Raw genomic sequence first — 25207 nt, 5'->3', positions numbered from 1 at the left:
CTGACTCTGACACACACTTCTCACCCAGTAGCCTGCTCCTGTTGGCTTCCTCTTGAACCTCTGCCTCAGTATGACCTTTCACAGGGAACTGTCCTGACTTCACCATCTAGTCTAAGCTCAGTGTTCCTCAGATGTGCAGGAGCAGATTCTGTACTTTATCTCTTTCTGGTTACCGCATTTCATGGCAATGCCTTGCTTATTCTTTCTCAACAAAAACTTTTGCCTTCATTGGGAATCTTTTAGACATTTTCTCAAGCCATTATCAACCCCTTCAGAAATTCTATAACAGATATCTGCTTATGTATGTTATATGCACAAATGTATGTGTGTTTTAAATGAGAGACGCATAAATTCTTTTTTTAATGTTTTATAGACATAAATTATTTATTGTTTTTATTTTCATACTCGCCTTTATCCCGTGACACCCCCTTCCTTTTCCTCCAATCACCTTCTTCTTTCCACTTAGTCCCCTAGTGGCTACACCATCAGAGAAAAAGATACCTGCTGCTCTAGCAGTTGTTAACAGTCACTCACTCTTCAGGCCTCTTGAGGATCTCCTGTATCCATGGTGGAAACGGCGAGAACCCAGTCTATAGCTACTGCTCAGGCTTGCAAGAATAATGTCAGATCTGGATGACAGCAATACATGGTCCACTTATGCACCCTCTGTTCATTAACTTCTTTTTGACCTCTCTTCTGCAGTGTTTTCTGCATCTTCAGGTGTGTGCATGTGTGCGTGCATTTGTGTGTGTGTGTATCATGTTGTTTAAGAATGAGCACCCATTTGTCACTGATTCTCATTATTTTGAACAAATATGAGTCTCTGAATTAATTGCCACCCTCCTCAAAAATCCATATATCGGTCCCATATTGAAAGTAGAACTAGTTACGGATAAAATATAAATATCTACTAGGAATCAAGAAAGGAACACTGGGAGGGAAGCACTAAGTCAGGGAATTGACAAATCTAAAATAAATAATAAATAGCAAAGTATTGCTGCATCGGCATGAAAACACTTAAGTAGGATTGGGGAAACAGTGGGACTTGGAGGGCTACCAAAGATAAAGGTACATGTAAAAGCATGTAAAGGCCTATGGCCTTGCCTTATACAATTAAAAAACAAGTTTTAAAAAAGTTTGGAATGGATGTACTTTTTCTTTATGGATGGCTAATTCTGTTCTAAGAAGCCATAGGCTTTTAAGAAAAACCCTTATTAGATGTGGAATACCTCACTAAGAGTTGTTGACCAGAGAAGTCTCAGAGGCTCCAAAACAATACAGCCTATTGTCATTGATCTTGTTGTCCTACCAGAATATGCTGATAAAACTGTATCTTGAATATACTACATGCTCTGGTTATAGGACACAGAAATCAAAATGGAATTGAGAGAGGGTTCCCCCACTCTACCCCTCCCTCTCCTAACTAGCCACAGTGCTAGAACGTGCTATTCAAGTTTCTGGGAAACACTCAGCTATGGACCATGTTTGCTGCAATACTGACCTGCCAGGCAAGATACCTCCTGGTTCTCTAGTGCCACTACCCCTACTATTCTAGAGATAACCAACTGCTCTAAAATCGGATGTGAAGGCCACTCTATATGTAGGAATACAGACATGGTACTATAACATTGATCAAAAGCACATGGCTAGAGAAGACATCCTCCAACCTGGGAAGAAACTGGTATTTTTCTAAATAAGCATGTTGTAAAACTACTTTCTGAATATTTCAGAATGTCCTTCCCTCTCTCCCTTCTTTTCTTCTTTTCTTCTAATCTCCTCATCTTTCCTTCTCTCTTTCTGCCACCCTGTTCTTTTCCAGTCACATTTAGAAGACACCTCTCCTGGAGGGCTTTGTTTCTCCACCTGGGAAGGCATAATTGACAACACAAACTTTTAAGTTTTTCTACACAACTCTACCATGCATCTGACAGCACAATTTCAGAGTGTCTTTATAAGAGACTAGATCAATGAGGTCATTTCTACCAGTGTTAAAATTCTGCAAACTTGAAACTTACCATCTTGAAACTACATCATCATGTTAAAGATAAAGTGTCTTAAATATCTGCTGCTTTTCATAGACTAATTGACTATCAATATGCCATCTGTACTCTACTTTCTTCCCGGATGGGTTTGTACAGGGCTTTCCAGACTCACACTCTCGGCCATACCTTTACACAAAGCCTCTGCAAATGAGTTCCTCAGGGCTGAGAAAGAATCTGTGGCTGCAGAAGCTTTTCTCCCCTTTCATCACTAATGTGTACCTCAACGGGAACTGAAACTGTGACCTTTGTTTCGTGAGAACAGACTACTCCCAAAAAATTTAGAGTAAGAAAAGAATCTCCAGCTCAGATAAGCAGCATGAAAATGTGTTACTTTTCAGTGAATAGAAGTACGCACAGAAGGCAAACAGTAAATACTTCTAACAGAATAAATGCTGTGGCTTACTTTCCCTTAATACAAGAAACTGTGATATTAAGTATCACTTAGAACAGTTTGAAAACTGTATCCCCTGAAATGATTCTAATTTAAAGTATACTAACACATAAACTCCACCACAAACAAGTCCATCCTAGTGCCTTGGGAAGGTCTAGCGAGCTAAGTGATTGTTACAGGGTAAACAAAATCTGAATGTCCTTTTTACCTGTAAGGTCAAGACTTCAAGAATATTTGAAAAATAAGCTTCTCAAAGACACACTGTTTCATCAGGAGGTCACTATGTGTTATGTGTGTATACAGTCACACATATTTGCACACAAGTAATCACAAGGTATAAGCACTGTGAGGCTCCTCAAACGATGATGATCATTTGTAATTTTTATGTATTTACTTCCTGCTTGTGAGAATACCTTATATCCTTCAACTTTCCTACTTTGCTCATTCATATATTAATTCCTAAAAAAAACCCATGTTTTGTATGCCAAGGGTCACATATACAATAGTGATCCAGTATGGATGGTACATTATTTACTTCTCTTGTCACTGCAACCAGATAACTTGTGAAAAGCAAGAAATGAAGATTTGTTCTGGTTCACAGATGGGAAAGTCCATCGCGACACAGAGGCTTGGTGACAAGCGTGGTTGGTAGGTAGAGCACTGGCGTGTTCTTGCATTGGTGTGTTTCAGGAGTCATACAGAAACAAATGCAGGGTTTAACTTCCTTTCTCCATTTTACCTTCCAATCCAGTGTGAGACCCCCTATTGCATGGGATTTTGAAGCCCACATTCAGAGTGAGTCTTCCCTTCTCCGTCTAACTTCAATGTATCCACTCTCCAAGACACCAGAGGTGTGTCTCCCAGGCAACTCCAAATACCCCTAAGATGACAATGAAGAAAAATGATAACAGTCTAAACCTTCCTTTGCTTCTCTGTGGTCCATCTTTTGTTTTTAGGAAGCGGTATCTTTAAAGTATCATTCAGATCACATGACTGCTGCAAACCCTGCAATGACTCTTGTTTCCCTTAGAGAAAGGGCTTCACTCATGTGACGGAAATACGTTCCAAAATTTCCAGTGGGTGCTAGAAATGATGGAGACCGAAGGGAATGGACTTCTTTATGTATATATTGCTATGATAAAGTTGTACTTTATAAATTACACAGAGTAAGATATGAACAAGCACAACTAACAATTAAATGGAACAATTGATAATTTAGTATAATAAAAGTTCCTTAAGATTTATGAATTTTTTTTATTTTTGGGAATTTCCATTTAATTCTATTAACCTTAATTGACCATGTTACCAGAGAGGCTGAAAGATACTGAGACCAGAAACTACACACCACTCATAAGGGGCAGCTACTGCAAAAGTTTCTCTGTGACTTAGGTGCCCACTGATTCCAGATCCTTGTATCCTATCCCCTTCACTTGTTCAGCTCCAATCCCACAGTTATTTTGTTCCTGCTTCTAGAGCACACCACAGTCTTCTGATTTAAATCTCTGTGTTAGTGATTAATCTGACCTAAATGGTCCTCCTAATATCTACCTATATGCCAATAGCTCAATTTTCATTGCTTGGTCAAATTTCACATTCTCTAAATCCTCCTCTGAATCTATTTAATAGGCAATATATTTCTGTTCTTTTAATCCAATTCTCTAGCCCCTTCCCTAGCCTACTTTAACTTTGTTCCCTCTAAAGCACTGGAGCCTCATGGTTAGGTATGCTGCAGGAACACGGACAAACGAGCAGTAAAAATGTAAATAAGCTCTATGACTGCAGGATGTTTTGTTCTGTTCCATCATTATTTAGTAACACGGATGTAGAGCAATGCTTGACCTAGATTACATGTTCAACAAATGCTGGTTGCTTGAGTGCATTACTAAATATAGCTCGTATTATAGATAATAAAAATGAAAGAAGAAAATTAGAAAAGTCAAGGAAGAAAACAAATTAGCATCAGAGGATAAACAAAATTAGTGGCATGTTTGTTGAATTAAGACAGTCACAGAAGGCCAACAGTGAGTTAACTAACTTCTGGGCTGTCACGATGAGAAGCCTCTTTATCTATGTTCCTCAGAGAGTTTTAGATGAGGTAAAGAAAACAGTAGATTTCTAGCCTCTGTGATGCCTTTAAGAAACATCATCATGGATAATATGCAATGGTAGCTACAAAGTCTACAAGAAAAATCAGAGGGTCTTAGTGGTACCTGGTAATCAAGATATCCTTTTAAAAGGCCATGTCAGCAGTATGTGTAAAATATGTGGCCACAAAGGACGATAGTTTGCCTATAAATTATTTCCTCAGTTGTGCCTTAAACACGCTTTTTCAGAGATGTTCAAGAACTTTCTATTGATATTATATGCGTTTGTGTGCTGGAAGAAAGAAAGCACCTTTAAAAAATAGATGAAGAGTTTTGGGGTGGAAGGAAGTGGTTAGAATGTTTGGTGCTAAAGCGTGTGCTTCTGAAATTTCCCAGATGGCTGACTATATGACATTTGGTTGCTTTCGTCAGCTTGGGCTGTGACTACATTGTCTTTCTCCCACCTGTTCAGCGGTTTTGCTTTTAATAGGGAAGGTTTCAGTCTCGTGGCTGAAGTGTACCTGAGACTGGAGTTCCCAGTAATACCTCAATGACAGGCTTATATAAGCAACACAGACCGAGTTCTGCTGAGACTTAACTTCCTTAAAAACAACAAAAAAAACAGTCAAAAAATCCCTGTGAACTCATGACATTTCATCACACCACTTCTAGTTAAAAAAAAAAAAAAAAAAAAAAAAAAAAAAGGTACTGTCAGCATTTGTGCTTCCACCACATTAAATAGCACACCATGTTGAGGGCCGGAAGGGTGTGGATGCTGCTGCATCCTTGGTTTGCAGGCAGCATCACTTTCTCTTGATTTTTGAATGTTCATTGCACTCTCCCTACCCTGTAAGGATGATTTTTAAAATGTGTTTTTCCTAACAGCCTGAACCACTAACATGTTCTTAAGTTAACAGATGAATAGATTTTGGAATAGAAGAAATGCTTATGGTCACAGACACCTTAGTTTTCTTACAATTTTCAAATGTGGGGCTTTTATAAAAGTTAAATAGGATTAATAACTAAAAACTCAATAGCACAAATGGGTAGTACCAACTGAACTTAGTGGGTTATAAATTAAAAAAAATGTTAGAAAGAAAATGTTTTGGGAGACCAGGGAAAAGTTAAAGGAGTGGAGCTTTGAGATATAGATATGCTTAAGATATAGAGTATATGTGTGTAAAATTTTCAGAATAAATAACATACTATTTGAAAAAGTGGACTTTATTATTCTGTTTCTGGATAATAAGAAAAAAGTTAGGAAAACATAACCCCCCCCACACACACACACATACATACATACTTAAAGCCTATCAGAAAACCAAGTGTAATTTGATTTTTGTAGAAACATTGAATTTATGGCAGTTTTGGAATTTTCTATATGTTTTCTATAGTAAAGGCAATTCCAGGAATGTATCCATTGCTTTATGCTCCAGCCTTTGTCAGTCAGAGAATAAACTCCTAAGATCTTGATAAACTGAAATACTATGTTAAGTTGTTCAGAAAGAGAGCTTGGAACACTCAGTTCTAAATTGGATGACCCCATCAAATCCCTCCCATCAGAGATCAGAGAATCAAGCAAAAGAGGAGGCAGAGAAATTGTAAGAGCCAGAGGGGATGGAGGATGCTAAGGAAACAAGGCTTTCAAATCAGCATGATTTGTCCGTGTTCAATGAGATGTGTAGACGTTATCTTCAGCAATAGAGCCTTACTATCTATTTGTGGAGCACAATGAACCATCTAGGCAATAGCCTGAGTTGTTGGGAGTTTCCATGGCGTTCCTTTGACCAACAACTCCATTCTATGTAACACATTCCAGGGCAAGGGAGATTTCATTTGTTGGTGAAAGATGTCTCATCGGAGCTTTGTCTCCTGGGTTATTTGGGGATTCAATTTGGATTCCTTTCATATATGTAAATATATTAAGAAGCTTCCACTGTATTAGTTTTCTGTACAACTCCTCTGGTGGGCCCTAGTTTTAGCTAAACCTCTCCATATTGACTCTTTAACACCTTCTTTCTACCCCGCTCCATTTTCCACCATTCCAGGTCAACTCTCCCATCTATCTATTACCCTCCATTCTATATCCGTTTTCTTGAGATTCCTCCACCCAATTTCTTGCTCCTACCAAACCTTTGTGGATATACAAATTATAGCTCACTTATTGAAGAGTTAATGACATCATCCATATATAAGCAAGCATGTACTATATATGTCTTTTTGAGTCTTTGTTACCTTACCCAAGATTATTTTTATAGTTCCATCCATTTACTATAAATTTTATATCACTTTTACTTATTGTTGTTTGAAGTTTTCATTTTCTTGTTGTTTACAGCTGATTAATAGCCACTGTGAAAATGTATATTTTCTTTATCCGTTGATATGTTGATGACAACTAGGCTATTTCAAACTTCTGACTATTATGAATAGAATGGCAATGAACATGTTTAAGCAAGTGTCTCTGTAGTAGGATAAATTGTCCTTTGGATATATGTCTACTAGTGGTATAGCTGAATCTTATGGTAGTGAGAGTCTCAGCTTCTTTGGAACTGCCAAACTGATGTCCATAATGGCTGTAGAAGTTTACACTACCACCAGCAAGAACTTACCCTACACCCTTGTCAGCAAGAACTGCCATTTATTTTATTGATCTTGGTCATTTTGACTGGTATAAGACAAAACCTCAAGGTAGCTTTTATTTAAGATGAAAACATTTTAAAGTTATAAAACAATATAAGATATAAATAGGAACCAAATACAATACAAATACAAATCCACAGACAAGGACTTATGATAAACTGCCCTATAGAGCCAAGATAGACTGTTTCAGAGAAGTGCTAAATCTTGTTTGCTATTATGTAACAGTTTTCTCTCACACTGAAGCATTCTATCCTGAGAAACTCTTTAAACAGGAAGTAAGTAATTCAAAATAACTTTAGAAAGTGCCTAAAACTGACAGGACTCACTAGGCCTCCCCCTGTTGGAGTAAGCAATAAAAGCTGAGAGTCCCCTCAGAGGAGGAAGCTGAGCCACAAAGAACTCTCAGTTAAGCAAAGCAGACTCTGATGCCAGTCTGGAAGAAGCAGAAACCAGTCAAACAACTTCTAAGTTTGGACCAACTGAGGCACCTGAAAAAGATACTCCAACCTGTTTAGCTGCCTGCAGGCTGTGCGGTGTGCTCTACATTCTCAGCTTTGTGAGTTCTTACCCATGCTGGGCTGGGCCTTGTTGATGCAGCTGTCTTTGACTCTTCTCCTCTTGTAAGTAACCTCTCACTCACATTCCTCTATGGAACCCAATAAAGCTCATTGGTTCACCAAGTTGGACTTTGATGGTATTCATACTTTGGTCTGTCACAGGTTAAATATCTGGGATAAATAGTCAGGTGTGCTGCATTCCTTCAGAAAATGTTTTGTCACACAACATGGGCTAGGGTAACTTTGGGATGTGTCACAGTGATTGGAAAAGAAATTGGAATCTAGAGAGGGTTAAGAGAAAGTAGCACAGTGGGAATAGAAACTTCTACTGGGAACGCACCAGGTGTGTTTCAGGAACCTGTAATGAGACCTTTGAGGACTGAGTGAAAGGCCTGGAAACTTCATATTGAAATCAGTTGAGGATTGATTATGGAAGGATTTGAATTCCTTGTTCGGGTCACCTGAATATCTAATGCTTCAGGAGGATGTGATGGATTCTATGACACAGAGAACACAATCAGGTAAAAATGCACCCAGGGAGACAGTATGTAGTACACAGTAAACAAATCATCCCAGGTTTCTACTTTATAACCAAATTTAATTTTATAGCAATTTTATTTAATTTTAATTTATATGAATTTAATTGAAGAGGAATAACTAATAACAAGCCATTGGAGAAGTTTAACCAGGAGAGTAAAGGGTAAAACTTTGCAGTATCATTGTAATAGATGGAAATATATTCAGGAGATGAGTTGCTATCAGTAAATCAAAGAATAGTTAAATAATTCATAGATGAGATGGTGATATTGGTAAGGAGAGAACAAGGACACAGACGTTTAGGGATGGAGACAACAGTACTTGTGAATATGGGTGGAGCTAGTAGAAGAAGTACATTGGGAAATAGAGGAAGCTGTGGGAAGGGGCTCTTGGCAACTGGTGTGACTGTTGTCTTATGATCAATGCAGTGTTTTATTGAATTACTTTGGAAGTGTTATTCATATTTGCATTCATCTCTATTCTTAGTACAGACTCACTGGCACTATTTTCCCTTGAAGACCTGTGATCAGTGCCCTTTTCTACTCTAGACCAGCTTTTATATAACTGAAAGCATGGGATTTCTCAAAATTCAGTGAAAAATTTATCATTTTTATCATTCTTACTTTGATTCTTCCATAGGCAGTAGGTATCCATGGTCACCTTGGCATTGAAGCCCTTCATAACTCCCATCCTTTCGCCCCTATAGCCTTTACAAGATGCCTTGCCCTGAGTAACATCTTTTGTTCCATTTCTATTACTCATTATAATCATGACCACCTCATGATCTCTTACCATAAGTTCTTACATCAGCAATGACCTTTGCACTTGGCTCTGCTGTCACCTCCTTAGAGAAACCCTTACACCTACTAAACAATAACAAGGAAACTGAGGAGTGCTGAGGAGCAACTGTTACCAAAGTATGTGCACATATACTAGTGTATGGTCCATTGCCATTTTTATTTATACAAAGTAATTAGTAATACTGATTGCCGTACTCTGATAGAAATCGGATTAAACATTTACTCATGTTATATGATTTTCTGAAAAAAGTATATTGCTGAAGAAATAGATGAACAGTGAAATTTTACCCTCAGGAGAAATAGTGCATCTAATGTAATAGTACAACAGAGCAGACTGGTCTGATTTGAGTGTCAGTAACCTGATCATTACACCCCTTTTCACCATGTGTGACTAAGTTCATCAGGGATAGAGGACCTCACTCAATTTAATATTCTCTTCTCAGATGCTTTCCATAATATTTTACTGAACTCATTATTTAATAAATGAATACATACTAATAACAATCTTGAATAATTGAAGTGTGTTTTAATAACTGACAAAAATTTAATCCATTTTCTACTCAACTAACAGGCAAAAGCCTCTCATGACTGGGAAGTCATGGTTATTGTGGGAATTTCTGTATAGGACCTAGGACTACGTTTGTGAATGTCCAGGCCTTTCTGGTAACTTTCGTTTCACTGTTATCAGAAAGTCTATTCCTACCTATAAGCCCATTAAAGACAAAATAAAACAAATCAGGAAATCAAAAATCATTTAAAATATTCTAGAAATAATTATTCTCAGAATTGTGTCACCTTGGTGGATCTTCTGATTGACAAATCTATAAGGAGTATAATCTTAAAGCGGAGCCATCAAAAAAGTTGTTGGGTGTAGTATAAATTCAAATGAATTGCTTCTTTCCTGTTTTTCTTGAACAGTTTTATAAAAATGAATAACACCTTTCATATAGCTGCATTTGTGGGTCAAAGAGACCTGATTTTTGCAAAAGCAACTTGGAATTCTGAGTAGGTCTAAAAACTCATATTATCAAGTGTGAAATCTGGTATATGTGAAGTGTTCCATTAACTCCCATAACATATCTTCTGCTTTTCTCATTTTTTTCAATAAAAATAAATGAGAAACCCCGAAGCCAGGATTACCGATTTAAGACCCAGATTGTTCTATTGCAGACTGATTATATTTTGATTGTCTTTAAATACTCCTCTATGTTTTCTGAACTATCTAGATATCTTCTCATTTTACAAATGCAGCCATTGGTAGAGGTAGCTCTTCCCACCTTCCAAGTTCCTTAGATTCCTTCACTTTTTCCTGAATTGATTCATCTTTTAAAGGGCCTGAAAACTATCTTCTTTTGTGACTAGATTTATCAAGGCAAGGGGAACATATTCATTTTTTTCTTAGTCAAAAAAGCATAATAACATTAAACCTTTAAAACGAACTTAAATTTCAATTTTAAACAATGGTAAAAGTAATGAAGAAGCAATTGTAAAACCTGCTGCATAGAAATATAAATGGGCTTAAAACAAAGAATAATCTGAGCAAGGCCAGTGACGCTTCATGGTACGTCCACACTGGCAGCACCTGGCTTTCACTTCCTACCTTAATTGTTCAATTTATTTCCTTGTGAGATCTATTTAAATTAAAAGAAAAAAAATGGCTCTGAACTCTTGATATTTTGGTCTCTGATGATCTTACTTGTCTGTAGGTTCAGGATGATTTTTAGGCCCCTGCATGGGATGGTACTTCCTTTCATTGTGAGTGCAAATTATCTTTTTCTAGGTGGTCAGTGAAGTTCTATGCTGATTATAGTGTTATCAGAATGTCTGTGTGACAACAACCACAGGTTATTAGCACATGATGGTGCCTTTTAATTTTTTTATTTAAAAATCTTTGAGTATACTGGTGTGTAAATACATAAGTGTGCTACAAAATAAAGAATATGCAGAAAGAACTTTACTGAACATTTCTTCCGTCATTTTCCACCTTGATTTGATGGTATTATTTCTTCTTGTAGAAAAATTTTAAAGAAAATAAAATATGACCTACCATTTCATCTACAAAAAAAAAAATACTTGCAAATACATTTCTAAAGGGTGAGTACAGTAAATGATCACAATACATTCGCTTCCTCCGTAATAAGTACCAGTATTTTTTTCTTTACTTTTGACTTGTAAAAGACAAGGTCATAATAGGACCCAATCACAGCATTTAGATTCTGCTATCCTCTTTTGGAGTCTTTTTCTACCCCCGAGAAGGGAATGAGTAATTTTATTTATTGATTTATTTGCTTGTTTGTTTGCTTATTTATCTATTGTTGAAAATAGGTTCTTCTCTCAAACAATACATCCTGACGGTAGTTTTCCCCCACTCCACTCCTCCCAGCTCCTCTCCATCTCTCCTCTTCCCCAGATCCACTACCCTTCCATTTGCCTTTAGAAAAATAGCAGGCCTCCAAGACACCATAACCAAACTCTTTTGTTGAAACTCAGCTTTGGAGTAGAGTCTTGGATCATGGTTAATCTGCTCACCTGGGAATTCTCAGCTCACACAACAGAAGCTGTCTTTCATAATCATGTTGGTTTTAAAAGCTTAGTCACTTGTGGACATGCTGGTAAGATTTTTTTTGTTCTACTTCTATAGGGACACAGCTCTTAGGGACAGTTGAGCAGACACAGCAGCCATCCCTCTACCCGTTGGATCTGGCTTTCCCTATGTAAAAGAGTCTAATTCCCTTGGTGACTCATTACTCCCATGCCATTAAAATGTTTTCTCTAGAGCTTGGAAAGACATAAACACTGTCCATACCTATTTATCCTGAGTGATGTCATTATCCGAAAATAAAAAAAAAAAAAAAAAAAAAAAAAAAAAAAAAAAAAAAAAAGAATGCTTCTGTGACACAATGCTTGTCCTCAAGTCTTGAAGTTGCTGGTAGTGTTTCCATTTATTTCTTTAATTAATGCATAAATTACCTTTAAATAAAAAATAGATCCACGTGTTGATGCAGCTGTTCTCTTTTTAGTCCCTTCCTCTGATCTTGTGAATAGAACACAGGCTGGTGTTAATGTCTCTATCACTTGCAAAACTCCCTTCTTAGCTGAGAATTGTTCTTAGGTTCAGAAATCTTGGCTAGCAACAGAATTTAGCAATGCTGTTTTGTTTTAATTGCACTTATTTTTAGAGCTTCTTTTTGTTTATATAAGTGAACTTCCTCTTAAGTAGGCAGCAAATAGTAATTTTTTAAGAATAAACAAGTCATGGCTGGTAATATTTTGAGCATGTTGTTGTAGATTATGCCATGCTTTAAAGGAGCATGGTATAATTCAGTGGCTCCTTCCAGTGTCACTGGGGAACAGTTGCCATTAGTCTTGCTTAAAGTAAGGAAACAAGGAAAAAGGGAATATTTTGCTCAAGGTCACAACTAAATGAGTACTAGTGCCAGAAGTCTGGTTTTAAACCTCCATAACATACTACCTCCAAGTCCAGAGAAGCAAAGTTAGCATGTATGAATATGCATGCAATGTAGAAGTTACTGGAATAACTAAATGCAAAGTTAGACGCTATATTCATTTTATATGCAAGCTTTAACTTACAGTTATAAATGTGGGATCAAATTTTTCTTATAGATAGTAGGTTGAATGGTATGTCTGTCGTTTTGAATGTATATTTTTGACCAAATTGTTTTCTTTCTTTAAATCTGTTCTCTTCATCTGTTAAGTATACATAATAACCACTTCATCGGATACCCACAGAACTGTATTTTGCTGCAAAGATTACAGGTTATACCCTTTAGAGTAACTCCTAACATATGGTTACTAATCAAAATCATTGCCAAATACGTTATCAGAGAACATTATCTCCTAATTAGAGTTTTAAAAAGACCCGGGTTTTAAATCTAGTTTTGTAATTTCCTAGCCATGTTGACTTTATAAATTTACGTTTGTGAACTAGAAATGATAATTAATCAAACTACTGCTTTATTTTGGAATGAAATAATGTTAATAAAGCACAGACTGAGACAATACTGCAGTAAGTTATTGTTTCACAGACAGTTATGATGAACCTATAAAGATCATAGAATTTCTGCTAGTATTAGTTTTGTAACAGATTACTTATTTGATTAATAGTCTATCTAGCTTGTCTATAATATGAAATCATTAAGAAATCAATGTAAACTATCAGTTACAAACCTAAGAAAGTGGCTTATAATTATTTTGCTATAGCTGCTCTCAAATGCAAATGATAATTATTATTAAAGAATTTTCACGCAAAATAAATTGATTAAAGTAAGCAGTTGTGTTGGTTACTTTTCTATTGCTCTGACAAAACACTATGAGCAGTGCAATTCATAAAATAAAATGTTTAATTGGGTTTACAGTTTCAGAGGGTTAAAATTTATGGTGGCAGAGGGAAGACATGAAGGCCAGCAGCTAGAATAGCAGCAGAGAGCTCACGACCCATCCCACAGCAGAAGCTGGACAGAGCACACTGGAAAGAGTGGAAGGGTTTGGAAGCTTTGTAACTGCCTGGCACCTAGTGATACTTCCTCCAACAAGAAGGCACCTCCTAATGCTCTCCAAACAGCTACCAAAGACCACTTACTCAAATATGTAAGCCAATGGAGGCCATTGTCATTCAAATTATCTTAACAGTCGAGGCCAGAACTTGCCTGTTTTGTGGTTTAAAGCTTCTTATAAAAACCCATGCTAAAGAAGTGCAGATGAGTACTAGTTAGGTGTATTTTGGGTCTATTGCTAGTTCATTAGAGATATCCTAAAGATATGCAGACACATACTAATTAGATACAAGCTTTTGTCTGTTGTCTATTGCTAAAATAAACTTGTGTGTATTTTAATAACATAACCAATTACTTGGTTACCAAAAAAATCTGTGGCAAGATGTTTGAAGTGTGAGGAGTGTGAGGTAGAACTAGATAATGAAGCTGTTACCACAGACACTATAATAAGGACCTTCAAATTTATTCATGATTAAGTGCTGTTATTCATTCTACTATACAGCATCAATGTGTAAAGATAGTCAAAAGAACAGGGAATCTCTAGCATAACTATCTGATAAAAGTGATTCTTCCGTGGAGAACCCATATTGGAATGCACTAGAAACTAAGACAAATTTATCATTTATTACTTGTACATTTACCAAATCACAACAATATTTTCCTAGCTGCCTTTGAAATTAGTTTAACACCTAAGGTGTAATTAAAATAGAGTATTGGTCCAGGTCTCAAAGATATACTTTTATATCATTGTTTCTACTTAGCCACTTAAGATATGAGTGAAATATTCTAAGTGATTTATTTTCCCCCATTTTTTTTTTCTTTTTAAAGCTTTATTTTGGGTTTTGCCAGTTATTGTGGTAGAACTTGGACTTGGGTCACCCCATCATCTTTGCTGTGTTCTCAACTATGACCCACATTCAACCATTTAGGTTGGAGGGTGCAATGATGATATGATGTCACCAAACAAATCGCCCTAAAACCAGCCCACAATGGCTCATTCTTCCTCTGCAATGTTTTTTCCTTTATTCTCACTCATGTATTTCTATAGTGATGCTGGCTTAGCTACTGAATGCACCATCATAAGCTCCCTGAAAACATATTACAATGGATGTAAGTCATAACTGATACTGAAATGCTGAGTATTTTCCAGATCAAAGTACTGTCAGAGCTCAAATTGTCCGTGAAAGCTTAGTGCAGAGCTGTTGTGAGACACAGGATAGAACACTATTTCTGAGGCTACTGTGTAATGGTGACATTGAGATGGGGTTTCTGTTTACCCAAACCTTTGTTTACATCATAATTGCAGATGAAACTTCGGACACTCACCTATTAGAATGTTAGTGCTTTAGAAACCCTTCATACATGCAAAAAATGACACCCAGTTCTTTCCAAACTTGTGTGATTAAAAAAAGGTAACTTAAACTGAACATACATTATGTGTCAAGAACTGACCCAAGCCATGGCATTTAAATGCTTTACAGACTCTCTGAATCTCCATTGCTATAAACAGAACCAGTGAACAATTAGGAGCAATTAATTCCAGGGTCTATAAAACAGTATGACCTCTCTCTCTCTCTCTCTCTCTCTCATCTATCTATCAATATAAATATGCATATATACATATATTGCAATAGTAGAACAGTTTGGGATTGCCAATGTACAGAAAATACTAACATAACAAGGAGAGCCAAGACTGATCAGACTTGTTCTTAGAAAGTGAAAAGACCTACAAGGGAGAAAATGGGAGGTGCTAAAGGACTTAAAACTAGAGAGCTTAATAGATAACACTATGTCAGTTTGTTGAAAATTACACAGAGAAGCAACTCAACTCACAGATATGAGCTCCGCTAAATTCTTTAGTAAACTTGAATAGTTCAATAAGAGGATGATTCTTAGGCAGTACAGAAAGAATAGTCAGCAATGCTTAGAATCCTGACAATAGAAGACGTAAAACTCAATAGTCATACCCTCTTCAAGCCTAAGTGGTGATTTTGGGTTTCAGTTCTTTTTATTGACTTTTTATGAGAAGTGACTTATAAATAGCAGTATAAATATGTACCTGCACATATCCAAATTATTTATGGTTTATGCTGATATCCTTAAGAGGGTTGTTGTGGGTAAATGTCCCCACACAAGTGTTGCTAGTCTCCTTTGTAAGAGAGTAGTGTATTGAAGAAAAAACTTTGAAAGCTTAGAGCCATGTCTTGATTTATTCAACAATTCAACAATGTGCCACGAAAGTTGAAAGTGATGAAGAAATTATAGTCAACATGCCAAAGTATACTAGCTAACATACAAAAAGGCTACTAATAAAAATAACATGGCTTCCTTTAGTATGTGTCTGGAGTAACAAGTTGGCATCGTCTGAGAAGGAAAAAGAGAAAGCAGAAAGTATAAAAGTGGAGCTGTTTGTTTCTGTAAAGGAAGGTGTGGGGCTTGGGGACACTGGGATCATTACAAAGACTGAATGAGGGCATGCAACTCTATTTGGCCTTGGGGGCAGTTCTGGACACCAGGAAGTCTCAAAGGCAATGCCCCAGGCAAAATAGCGTAAGAACAAGAACTGTGCACGAGTAAAATCCATGGAGAGAATGGATGGAGTAGTAAGCAGTAAGAGGGAGTGGGGGGACAAGTAAAGCACAGGAAGGTGACATTAAACATCCGTTATGATTTCAAAACTGACCACTTGGTATACATACAGAGGTAATATTATACACACTGAGGAAGTTATATTTAGGAATATGTGTATATATATATATATATACATATATATATTTACATGCAGTAACTATTAACGAATGAAGAGGTCATGAATTTGAAGGAGAGTGGGGAGGGTGTATAGGAAAGTTTGGGTAGAGGAAATCAAAGAAAGAAATGTAATCATATTATAATCCCAAATATTAAACTGTATCCTTTATGGGAAGACTGGATGGCACATATGCGTGAAAACCCCTCTGTATTTAGGCACCAGAAACATTTGTCAATGCATCAAGATGCTATGAGATTTCTGTGAACAAGGAACAATATCCTGGAGCAGGAAAAAATTTATTGATACATAAAGAAAGAAAGCAATTTGATACCTATATCTTACCATTAACTTATTCCATGCAAGGTCCATTGATGGGGAGGCAGATTCTGTTGCACTGTTTATGAAGGTGACAAGATGACTCAGCGTTTAGCAATATTTGCTGCTTAATCAAAAGGACCAGAGCGCAGATCTCAGCACCCACATATGTTGGTTTGCAGATACCTACATCTGTAACTCTAGCTTCATGGCATCTGACAACAAAGCCTCAATGGGTACCTGCACATGTTTGAGTGTGTACGTGCACACAAGCACACACAGATGTTTACACACACATAAACTAAATTTAAAAGTATGAATAAATTGACATTTATATTTCAGTTTTAAAGGGTCTGTCAAATAGTCGTTACATCCAAGTTAATTTAGATTGAAGTGGTACAATACAATATACCTGAACATATATTTATTTCTTAATTTCCTCCTATTGAAACTTCTTAATTTGTTTTATATTTTTCCATAGAACTTCTATGAAAAACATTCCTACAAAGCAAGTATTCAGATTCAGTGAACTTATTGTTTTAAGTACATAAGGTGTGCTACATATTGACATATAGTACATTTATTGTTCTTATTGTCATTGCTGTGAGGTAGGTTTTCTTAATAAAAAAAATAGGGTGCTTGCAGTGTACTTCGACCTTGGTATTAGAATAATATTCGCTAGTATGCATGTTGCCATTGGTTCATTCCCATTACACACACACACACACACACACACACACACACAGAGAGAGAGAGAGGGGGGGGGAAGATAGATTTTTAGGAAGTTGGAAAGGTAGTAGAGAGAATTATTTATTCTTCAACCAATGTTCCTTAGCATCTGTATTCCATGTAAATGCGGTATATTGTCAAAGCCAGGAAGGTGACATCAGCACATGTTTGTGTGTAGCTCTGCTACCTTGTAGCTCCATGAATGGCATACCCATCATACCATCAAGATTCAGTATTAATTCATTACCACAATGCCCTCTTTATTCCTCTTTATTGTCATGTCTCCCTGATCCCTACCTATCAGAAATCACTAGCAGTTTTTCCCATATTTGAAAAAAAAACGTCATTTTAGGAACATGATCTCAGAGAAACTGGAATATGTAACTTTTCAAAACAAAACTTGCAACTTTCCATTTTTATCCATCTTTATCCTTCAATTATTTGTCTTTGATTTTTTTTAGTCAGTACTCTTCCATAATTTGGAGTAGTGCTCACTTCTTTAAGCCAGTCTTGGTCGTTTATGTTTTTGTCATTGTAGATGAAGCTGCAATGAACCGTGTTCAAGATTTTCTGATGCAGTCTTAGTAACTATCTTTCACATGGATTGAGGTGTCAGATGCTTCAAAGAAACTTTGCTTCTCAGCCTCTGCTTAGCTGTTGAAAAGCAGACATGTTTGCTTCATGTCATTTTTCAGTCCTCCACACTAACTGTGTACAAACTGTTATTCAGGTAGTTTCAAAAGGAATGAGTCACCATGTGATTAGTTCTGAAAAATATGTTTTAAGATATATGCATAACAACTTAACTGCTTCTTGTATCCTATACACATATCATCCACATAAACTGTTGTTTGAGTCTCTGCTGGGTACCAAGTCCCGAGTTGAGTGTTAAGGCCCAGTTCCTGGCATACATGGATTTTATGAAATATCATGGCTTGGGCTTAGAGTTCATGGGATGCTTTATGCAAGCTGTCTTTTAAATTATCCTCAATTTTAGTTTTGTTTGGACTTCATGTGGTTTCTATGGTGGTACTTAAATGTGACGAAGTGTAAATTTTTTGAAACATCTGGATTGTTGTACTTTGACCTAACACAGGAGAACTGCTGGTGAACACCCCCACACAGTCTCAGTTTGCAAGGTGTGCAGCTTGAGTCTTGCCCACAAGGGTGAAGTTTGGGTGGAGACTGAGCTTGTTCTTCAGTGTGTAACTTCCTTCACTTACTGTGCCTCCCTTTCTCTGAGCAGCACGAAAAAGTAATCAGCCGACCACAGAGCACCAAAAGAGTGTCCACAAACCCTCTAGGTAAGGACCCTTCACTTTGTCCTGGTCAAATTACTTTTTATTGTCATATAGTTTACATGTATCTGAGTTCTTTTATATAAAAGAATTGAGAGAGTAACACTTAATCATTGCAGGAAAGCCCATCAATGGACTTCTTTGAGAATTCATGTACATGTAACCTCAAATAGCATTTACACAGACACACACACTCACACATATGTATATACATATATACTAATATATATGATTAGAACTATATTGTAATTCATAGAAATATGATCTTTATAAAGCATTTTGCTCACATAGAAATTCTAGATTTGGTAAATACACTATAGTTTTGTAGCATTACAAAATTGTTCAACTCTAATTTCCATGTGTCAGTAACCAAATGTTGTCAATTAAGGATTGCCTTAGATGTCAGTAAAGGTGAAATTGAGGTGTGCATTCTACTGCAACAAGAAAGAAAAGGTTTCACTGTGTAATGCTGAGCACTTTGAGCTCTGAAAGCAGAGGGAAAATATTTGGTTGTGGTTATTCATAATTAGTTAGGTTTCATATTAATAAGAATGTAGTTACCTGACAAAGATGCAAATTTCCAAATAGCAGTTGACACATTTATTCTATCTACATTTTAAATATATTATTTAATGATGTAAAGTCTACAAATTCTGTAATTTGTGCTCATCAAATTTATCATATTGTTCACCATACTTTACTAGGTCCACCAGGAATGGACCAGAATCCTGATTAGCAGTCCTTATGGGTTAGTGCAGAAAATACAGGCACTCCTCATCTGCATTGTATAGAGAATAGAAATAAACTTTATTTTATATACTTTCTCAAAGAAATATATTTTAAAAGAGAGCAGGTGAAGTTTTCATAGTTGAAGTGAGTGAAATCTCAGAAAGTTTAACGATGTTAATTTTTAAAGACATTTAATGGTTAAATAAAAACACAATAGTTGTTGTTGTCAATGCCCATCAGATTGTACAAAAATATGGCACTCCTCATTATGTGTATTAGGAAGTTCCGGGTATCATCAAGCTTCAAATGGAAGAAGGATCGTAGATGGAATTAGACTTGGGTTGTTGACCTGTCCCATGACCAGCAAGGCTAAGTCTGAAAGACAAAAGGATATATTCTAAATATCTGAATGGAGACAAACTAGGGGACCCCAGGCTTCAGAATTCTAATAGAGTAGTATGAACAAAACAGTTCTCAATTTTATTAAGGCAAACAAAGGATAGGGTGATGTTTACAGGTAGATAATACAAGTGCTTACACCTGGTGTTGTGCCTTATCATCTGGTCCATGTCATGGGGTTAATGAGAACAGACCAGGGCAATCCCTCCATGACCTTGCTTTCCAGTGCATTCACTTATCAAACTTGATGCGATTCTTCCTAGAAGGCCACCTTGTGGGAAGAATATTCTGCACTCTGTCCTATCCACAGTGCACAGTGAGCTCACAGCTTTCCTGCACAAAAAGAAACTTATTAAATGCTTAAAATACTCAAATTAAAAAGCTTAGACAATAGGACTGCCTTTCAATAGATTTATAAAAGGTGATTCACAAGAGCAGATCAAGTCTCCAATTCTTGTTAGCTGTGTCAAATTCAAAAGCAAGCCAAAATTAATAGCAAGAATGAGAACTTTAATTCCTTTCAGCCAGAAGATAGAACTTTGCCGTGGTCAGTCTTTCAATTCTGTGACAGGAAACCGAGGAAATCAATTTTCAAATGGGAAAGGGGCCTAGAGAAATGGCGCAGTGGTTAAGAGTACTTGTTGCTTATGCAGAGGAACTCATTTGATTCCCAGTATCCACATGGTGGCTAACAACTATCTGTAACTCCAGTTACAGGGAACATGATGACCTCTTTTGGCCCGTGTTAGTACTGCATGCACATGGTATGCCATACACACAGTCAAAACACAAACACATGTGAAACAAAACAAATAAATTTCAAAAATATTTAAAATGAGAAAATCTTGTTTTGGCTCGGTTTCACCATGACTTTCTGGCAGTGGAGTACACTGTGGTGGAAGGATATGGCAGAGGAGTTTTGTTCATCTCATCCCATCAGGAAAAAATGGAGAGAAACAGGAAGACCTCAGGGTCATAGTGCTCCCCCAACAAGAAAAGCCCAATGACCTAACTTCTCACCAGGCTCCACCTTCAAAAAATCACTCCATCTCCAAATAATACCACTGGCCAAGAAACATGGGTCTTTTGAGTAAAATATTTAAGATCCCAACTACAGAAAGAATGGTTAATAGGGTGTCAATATGGCTGGAAATCAGAAGAAACACTTGAAATCTGTAAAGTTGAGAGAGTATTTAGACATAAGAGTATGTGACATGTGCTTTGAGAAATTTGAATAATAGCAGTGTTTAAGCTTACTCAGCCAAACTACCACAATAAAAAAATCAAAGAAGCAAACAAATGGAATCAAGACCCAGGCAGCAGGAAAGAAGAAAAGGCCAAAGGTTGATAGCTTCAGATTTATAAATATGGTATCTCAATTGTCTGTTCTATAGCCATATAGATAAGTTCATCACTCACAAAGAGGCAAATATTTCAGTTCTAGAGTATGTTCAAGAAAAACAAAGCTAAAGATGAATCTATAGTAGATTGAGGTATGTTACCTGTAAGAGAGAGGTAAGTAAGATTATATGATTTCATTGGGGGGAGACATAAGAAATTGAATATCTGGGGTTGGCAAGTTGGCTTGGCAGGTAGAAGTGCTCTCCATATAAGCCTAAAGACCCGAGTTCAATCCCTGTACTCCACAGCTAGAGAGAACTGACTCCATATTCCAGTTATCTTCTAACCTACAAATAAACACTATGTCGTATGTACATCCACATTCTCATATGTAAACCATAGTCACATACATATATATAAATATTGAATAAAAATTAGATTTAGAAAAATATGTTTTTTTAAAAAATTCAAATGAACTGACACAGGAAGATTACAAAGAGTTACACAGGGGAGATGAGTGAACTAAGGAAAAAGAGAAAAGAAGGAAGCCATGAAATACTGCTACTGCATATAATAATAATGATGATAATAATAATAATAATAATAATGATGATGACATGGTCAATGGGTGTCATGGAAGATGCAGACCAAGAGCCAGTGGCTGTAAATAGTAACCAAATGTCTCTAGGACAGTTTGAGTAGGCTTAGGACAGAAGAAAGAATTTGCTGTTCATTGGTATAGAAAATTTTAAATTGACTTTAGAGCAATAAGACTTCTAAGTGCATTTGTCAATATCTCAGATAAGATGTTTGATAAAAAGTAGCATAGCTTGTTGCATTCAACATATTTTTCATGTCTCTGGGAAGCCCAAGTAGTTTGGAAAATGTTAAGAAAGCAGGATTAAGGTTGGGAACTAGGAAACAATGAAGAGAAAGAGGAAGCACAGTTTAGGTTGATTCTAAGACCAGAATGGATATAGAGAGGTGAGCCTTGAGAGCAGCGCTGGGATAAGGTAGGACTCTCCATTGACAAGAGAGTGAATGGCGGATAGCTACTAGTGATGGAGGGACATGCTTACTACACAGGAGCAGAGGAGCTGGAGCTGTGGAAGTCTAGTGTGTAGAGGAAAGTAATAATGTTGAGAATTTAGACCACATAGGAGGAAGCAATCTCATTGACTATGAAGCAGATGGTCTAAATTACACCCCACAACCAGTAATGACTGCAAAGTGGAATCAGAAATGCAAGAGACGAACAGGTTTCCAGACTTGGTCAGAGCTGTGTTGATCATACCAAATCTACTCAAGATGTTTGCAGGTCTATATTGTGCAGAGGTCATTGGAAATTTTTGTTAAAGGACTTTCCATAGAAATGCATTCCAGGTACTCTGGCTTTTGTGGATATATGTGTAGTTATATCCCTGTGAAAAGTAACTAGCTGACGTAGTTATTCATCATATTAGTACTAAAAAAAGTATCTGCTTGTACCTGGAAAACATCCTCCAACACAGTACTATTCAAGCAGCGGTCTGGACTTCAGCATCAGCATCTACTGAAAGCTCATTAAAAACACCACCTGCCCTTCTTACCCTAGTACTTACTGCTAGACCATTATATGGATGGGGTATAAAAATCATTTTAACAAGCCCTTCTGGTTCCTAGGGATGATAGCATTGCTAAGCCTCTGCAGTAGCTGGTACCCTCAGATGACCTCAGTACTGGCAGACATTCGGCAGCCTCCCTGGGTTGTCTCATAGTTTCCATTCTCGGAGGCTAGACCTGAGAACAGATAGATTTCACATGACCTGGTGAGGAGGGTTAAATCAGCAAGTGACTAAATAAGAATCCTAACCTCGCTAACCTCACCTAACCTTACATGTGTCCTTACAGAGGCTCTTTGGGATAATTTACTTCACTGGTTGGCAGAGGAGCTCTCGGAAGAAGGTGTCGAGATCCTCACCGCATCGCTTCCTCTGCGCCGCAGCACAGTTCAGCTCATCAAACTCAAGCACCCAGATGATCTGACAGAGCAGATCCACGACCTGCTTTGCTTCTGGAAACGATCACTCCCAACTTCCATGGACAAAATTCGCCTCCTGGCTCGCCATCTCCGCAAGCTAGGCCGGGGAGATCTTGCAGAAGAGCTCAAGTTCAAGTGGGAGCATAAGGTGTTCACGGAACGTCAGCCCTGGTTGGATGTGGCGGCCGATTAAAGGTGTGTTGATTCTTCTTTTATCCTGGAGAATGACTCATGGATTTTAAAGACTGGGTGTTCACTTTTTCCAGTTACTAAGACAGTTTGAAGTGAGTCGACTTGATATTGAAGTGATTGGAGGAAACAAAGGAGACTCCTCAAACAACTAAAGGCATCTCTGGGCGTCTGCACCTTCAACGATGACTGACATGTTTTCTGTAACCAATAACACCAGGAGTTCAACTAAGCTTACAGGCATTTGCAGCAGAGTTTTCCCAGTGTCTTAGGGTTTCTGTGTCTGTGAAGAGACACCATGAGCATGGGAACTGTTATAAAGGAAAGCATTTAAATGGATTGGCTTACTTTTACAGAAGTTTAGTCCATTATCATCATGATGCGACTTGATAGTGGGCAAGCAGACATGATACAGGAGAAGTAGCTGGGGGTTCAACATCTTGACTTACAGGTCAGTGGAAATAGGAAATGATTTGAGACCCTGGGCATGGCTTGAACACATATAAAATCTCAAAGTCTGCCTTCATAGTGACATACTTCCCTCCAGCAAGCCCACGTGTACTACAAGACCATAACTCCTAAGAGTGCCACACACTTTGGGGGCCATTCACTTGCAAATCACAACAACCAGTTTGCAGTTTAATAGATAAGGTTGTTTACTAAGTGTGAAGTAAATATATGATATAGAGAATGACTTTTAAAAATTGTTATATAAAATTAAACTAAGTGTTCATGACTCCAGGCAATCAATTCCAGTTACATGATGACAGAGGCCCACATATGACAATGTGAAATAATTGGTACCAATCATAGGCAGTAACATGTTAAATTTAGGAAACTGAAGCTCTTAAAATAAGTTAAAAGTATAAAATATTTCAGCCACTTACTACCAAAAGCTCTTTCATAACAAGATTGCTTAGAATTGGTGGCTTTTCATATCCATTATCAGGGAAATGAAGCAATACACAAAAATATGAAGTTGTGTACAGTAACCCAAGGTCTCTTTCAATTCCTTATAGAGGTTGTTTATTACACAGTTAAAAGAAATATTATTACATAAACATTGGGGTTTAGGCCAGAGAAGGAGGCACAATACTACAGGCTGAGATGTTCTCTTTATTAGGGACCTGAACTCAGGTCAAACTGGGGTTAGTGGCTTCAACGCAGAAAAGAAGTTCATAACTAGTCAGCTTTAAGCAGAGGTGGCGTTAGCTAAAGATATTTTAATATAGGCATCAACATGAGGGTTAAAAGAGAAGAGAAATTCTCAGAATGAAAGCTACACAGACAGCATATTGAGAACTTCTCTAAGACAGTTACAATGGACTGGCTTACATTTTAATAGTCAAAAAATACTTTTACAGAGCATCCAAAAGGTACAATGCATATTTTCTTATGTTCTTGAAGTGAAGAGAACAAAGTAAAATATTTAGTGCCTTTCTAACTGCAGAAAGATTTAATGTTTCTTTTATTCTGCCACTTTTATGTTACATTTGTTTAACTCTGTGAAGCTGTGGTACTTTGCCTTCCTAAAACACCTGATGGTCTAATAAAGAGCTGAATGACCAATAAGCAGGAGAAAGTATGGGTGGATTGTCAGGCAGAGACAACAAATAGGAAGAGAAGAAGAGCAGAAAGATACGTGAACAAAAGGAGAAAAGGAGGATGGCAGGGACCAGCCACTCAGCTACACAGCAAGCCACAAAGTAAGGTGTAAAGAAAGGTATATAGATTAGGAAAGATAAATGTTTGGAGGCTAAAGGTAGACAGGATAATTTAAGTTAAGAAAAGCTGGCTAGAAACAAACCAAGGTAAGGCCAGGCATTCACAAGTAAGAATATACCTCTGTGATTATTTGGGAGCTTGGTGGGGC

General features: G+C 37.1%; 1 protein-coding gene across 1 annotated transcript in view; it reads left to right on the top strand.

Annotated features, from left to right (window-relative positions):
• Positions 1–23338, top strand: part of Dthd1 (death domain containing 1) — a 57524-nt gene extending 34186 nt beyond the window's left edge. Inside the window, exons 9-10 of the mRNA XM_038317717.1 lie at positions 18605–18662; positions 23016–23338. Of these exons, the coding sequence (XP_038173645.1) occupies positions 18605–18662; positions 23016–23338 (381 nt within the window). The remainder of the gene's footprint in view (positions 1–18604; positions 18663–23015) is intronic.
• The last annotated feature ends 1869 nt before the right edge of the window (positions 23339–25207 follow it).

The sequence above is a fragment of the Arvicola amphibius genome, chromosome 1, assembly GCF_903992535.2.
Source record: "Arvicola amphibius chromosome 1, mArvAmp1.2, whole genome shotgun sequence".
Lineage (NCBI taxonomy): Eukaryota > Metazoa > Chordata > Mammalia > Rodentia > Cricetidae > Arvicola > Arvicola amphibius.
Note: the sequence above shows the minus strand (reverse complement) of the source record. Positions and strands in the feature narration are given on the sequence as shown.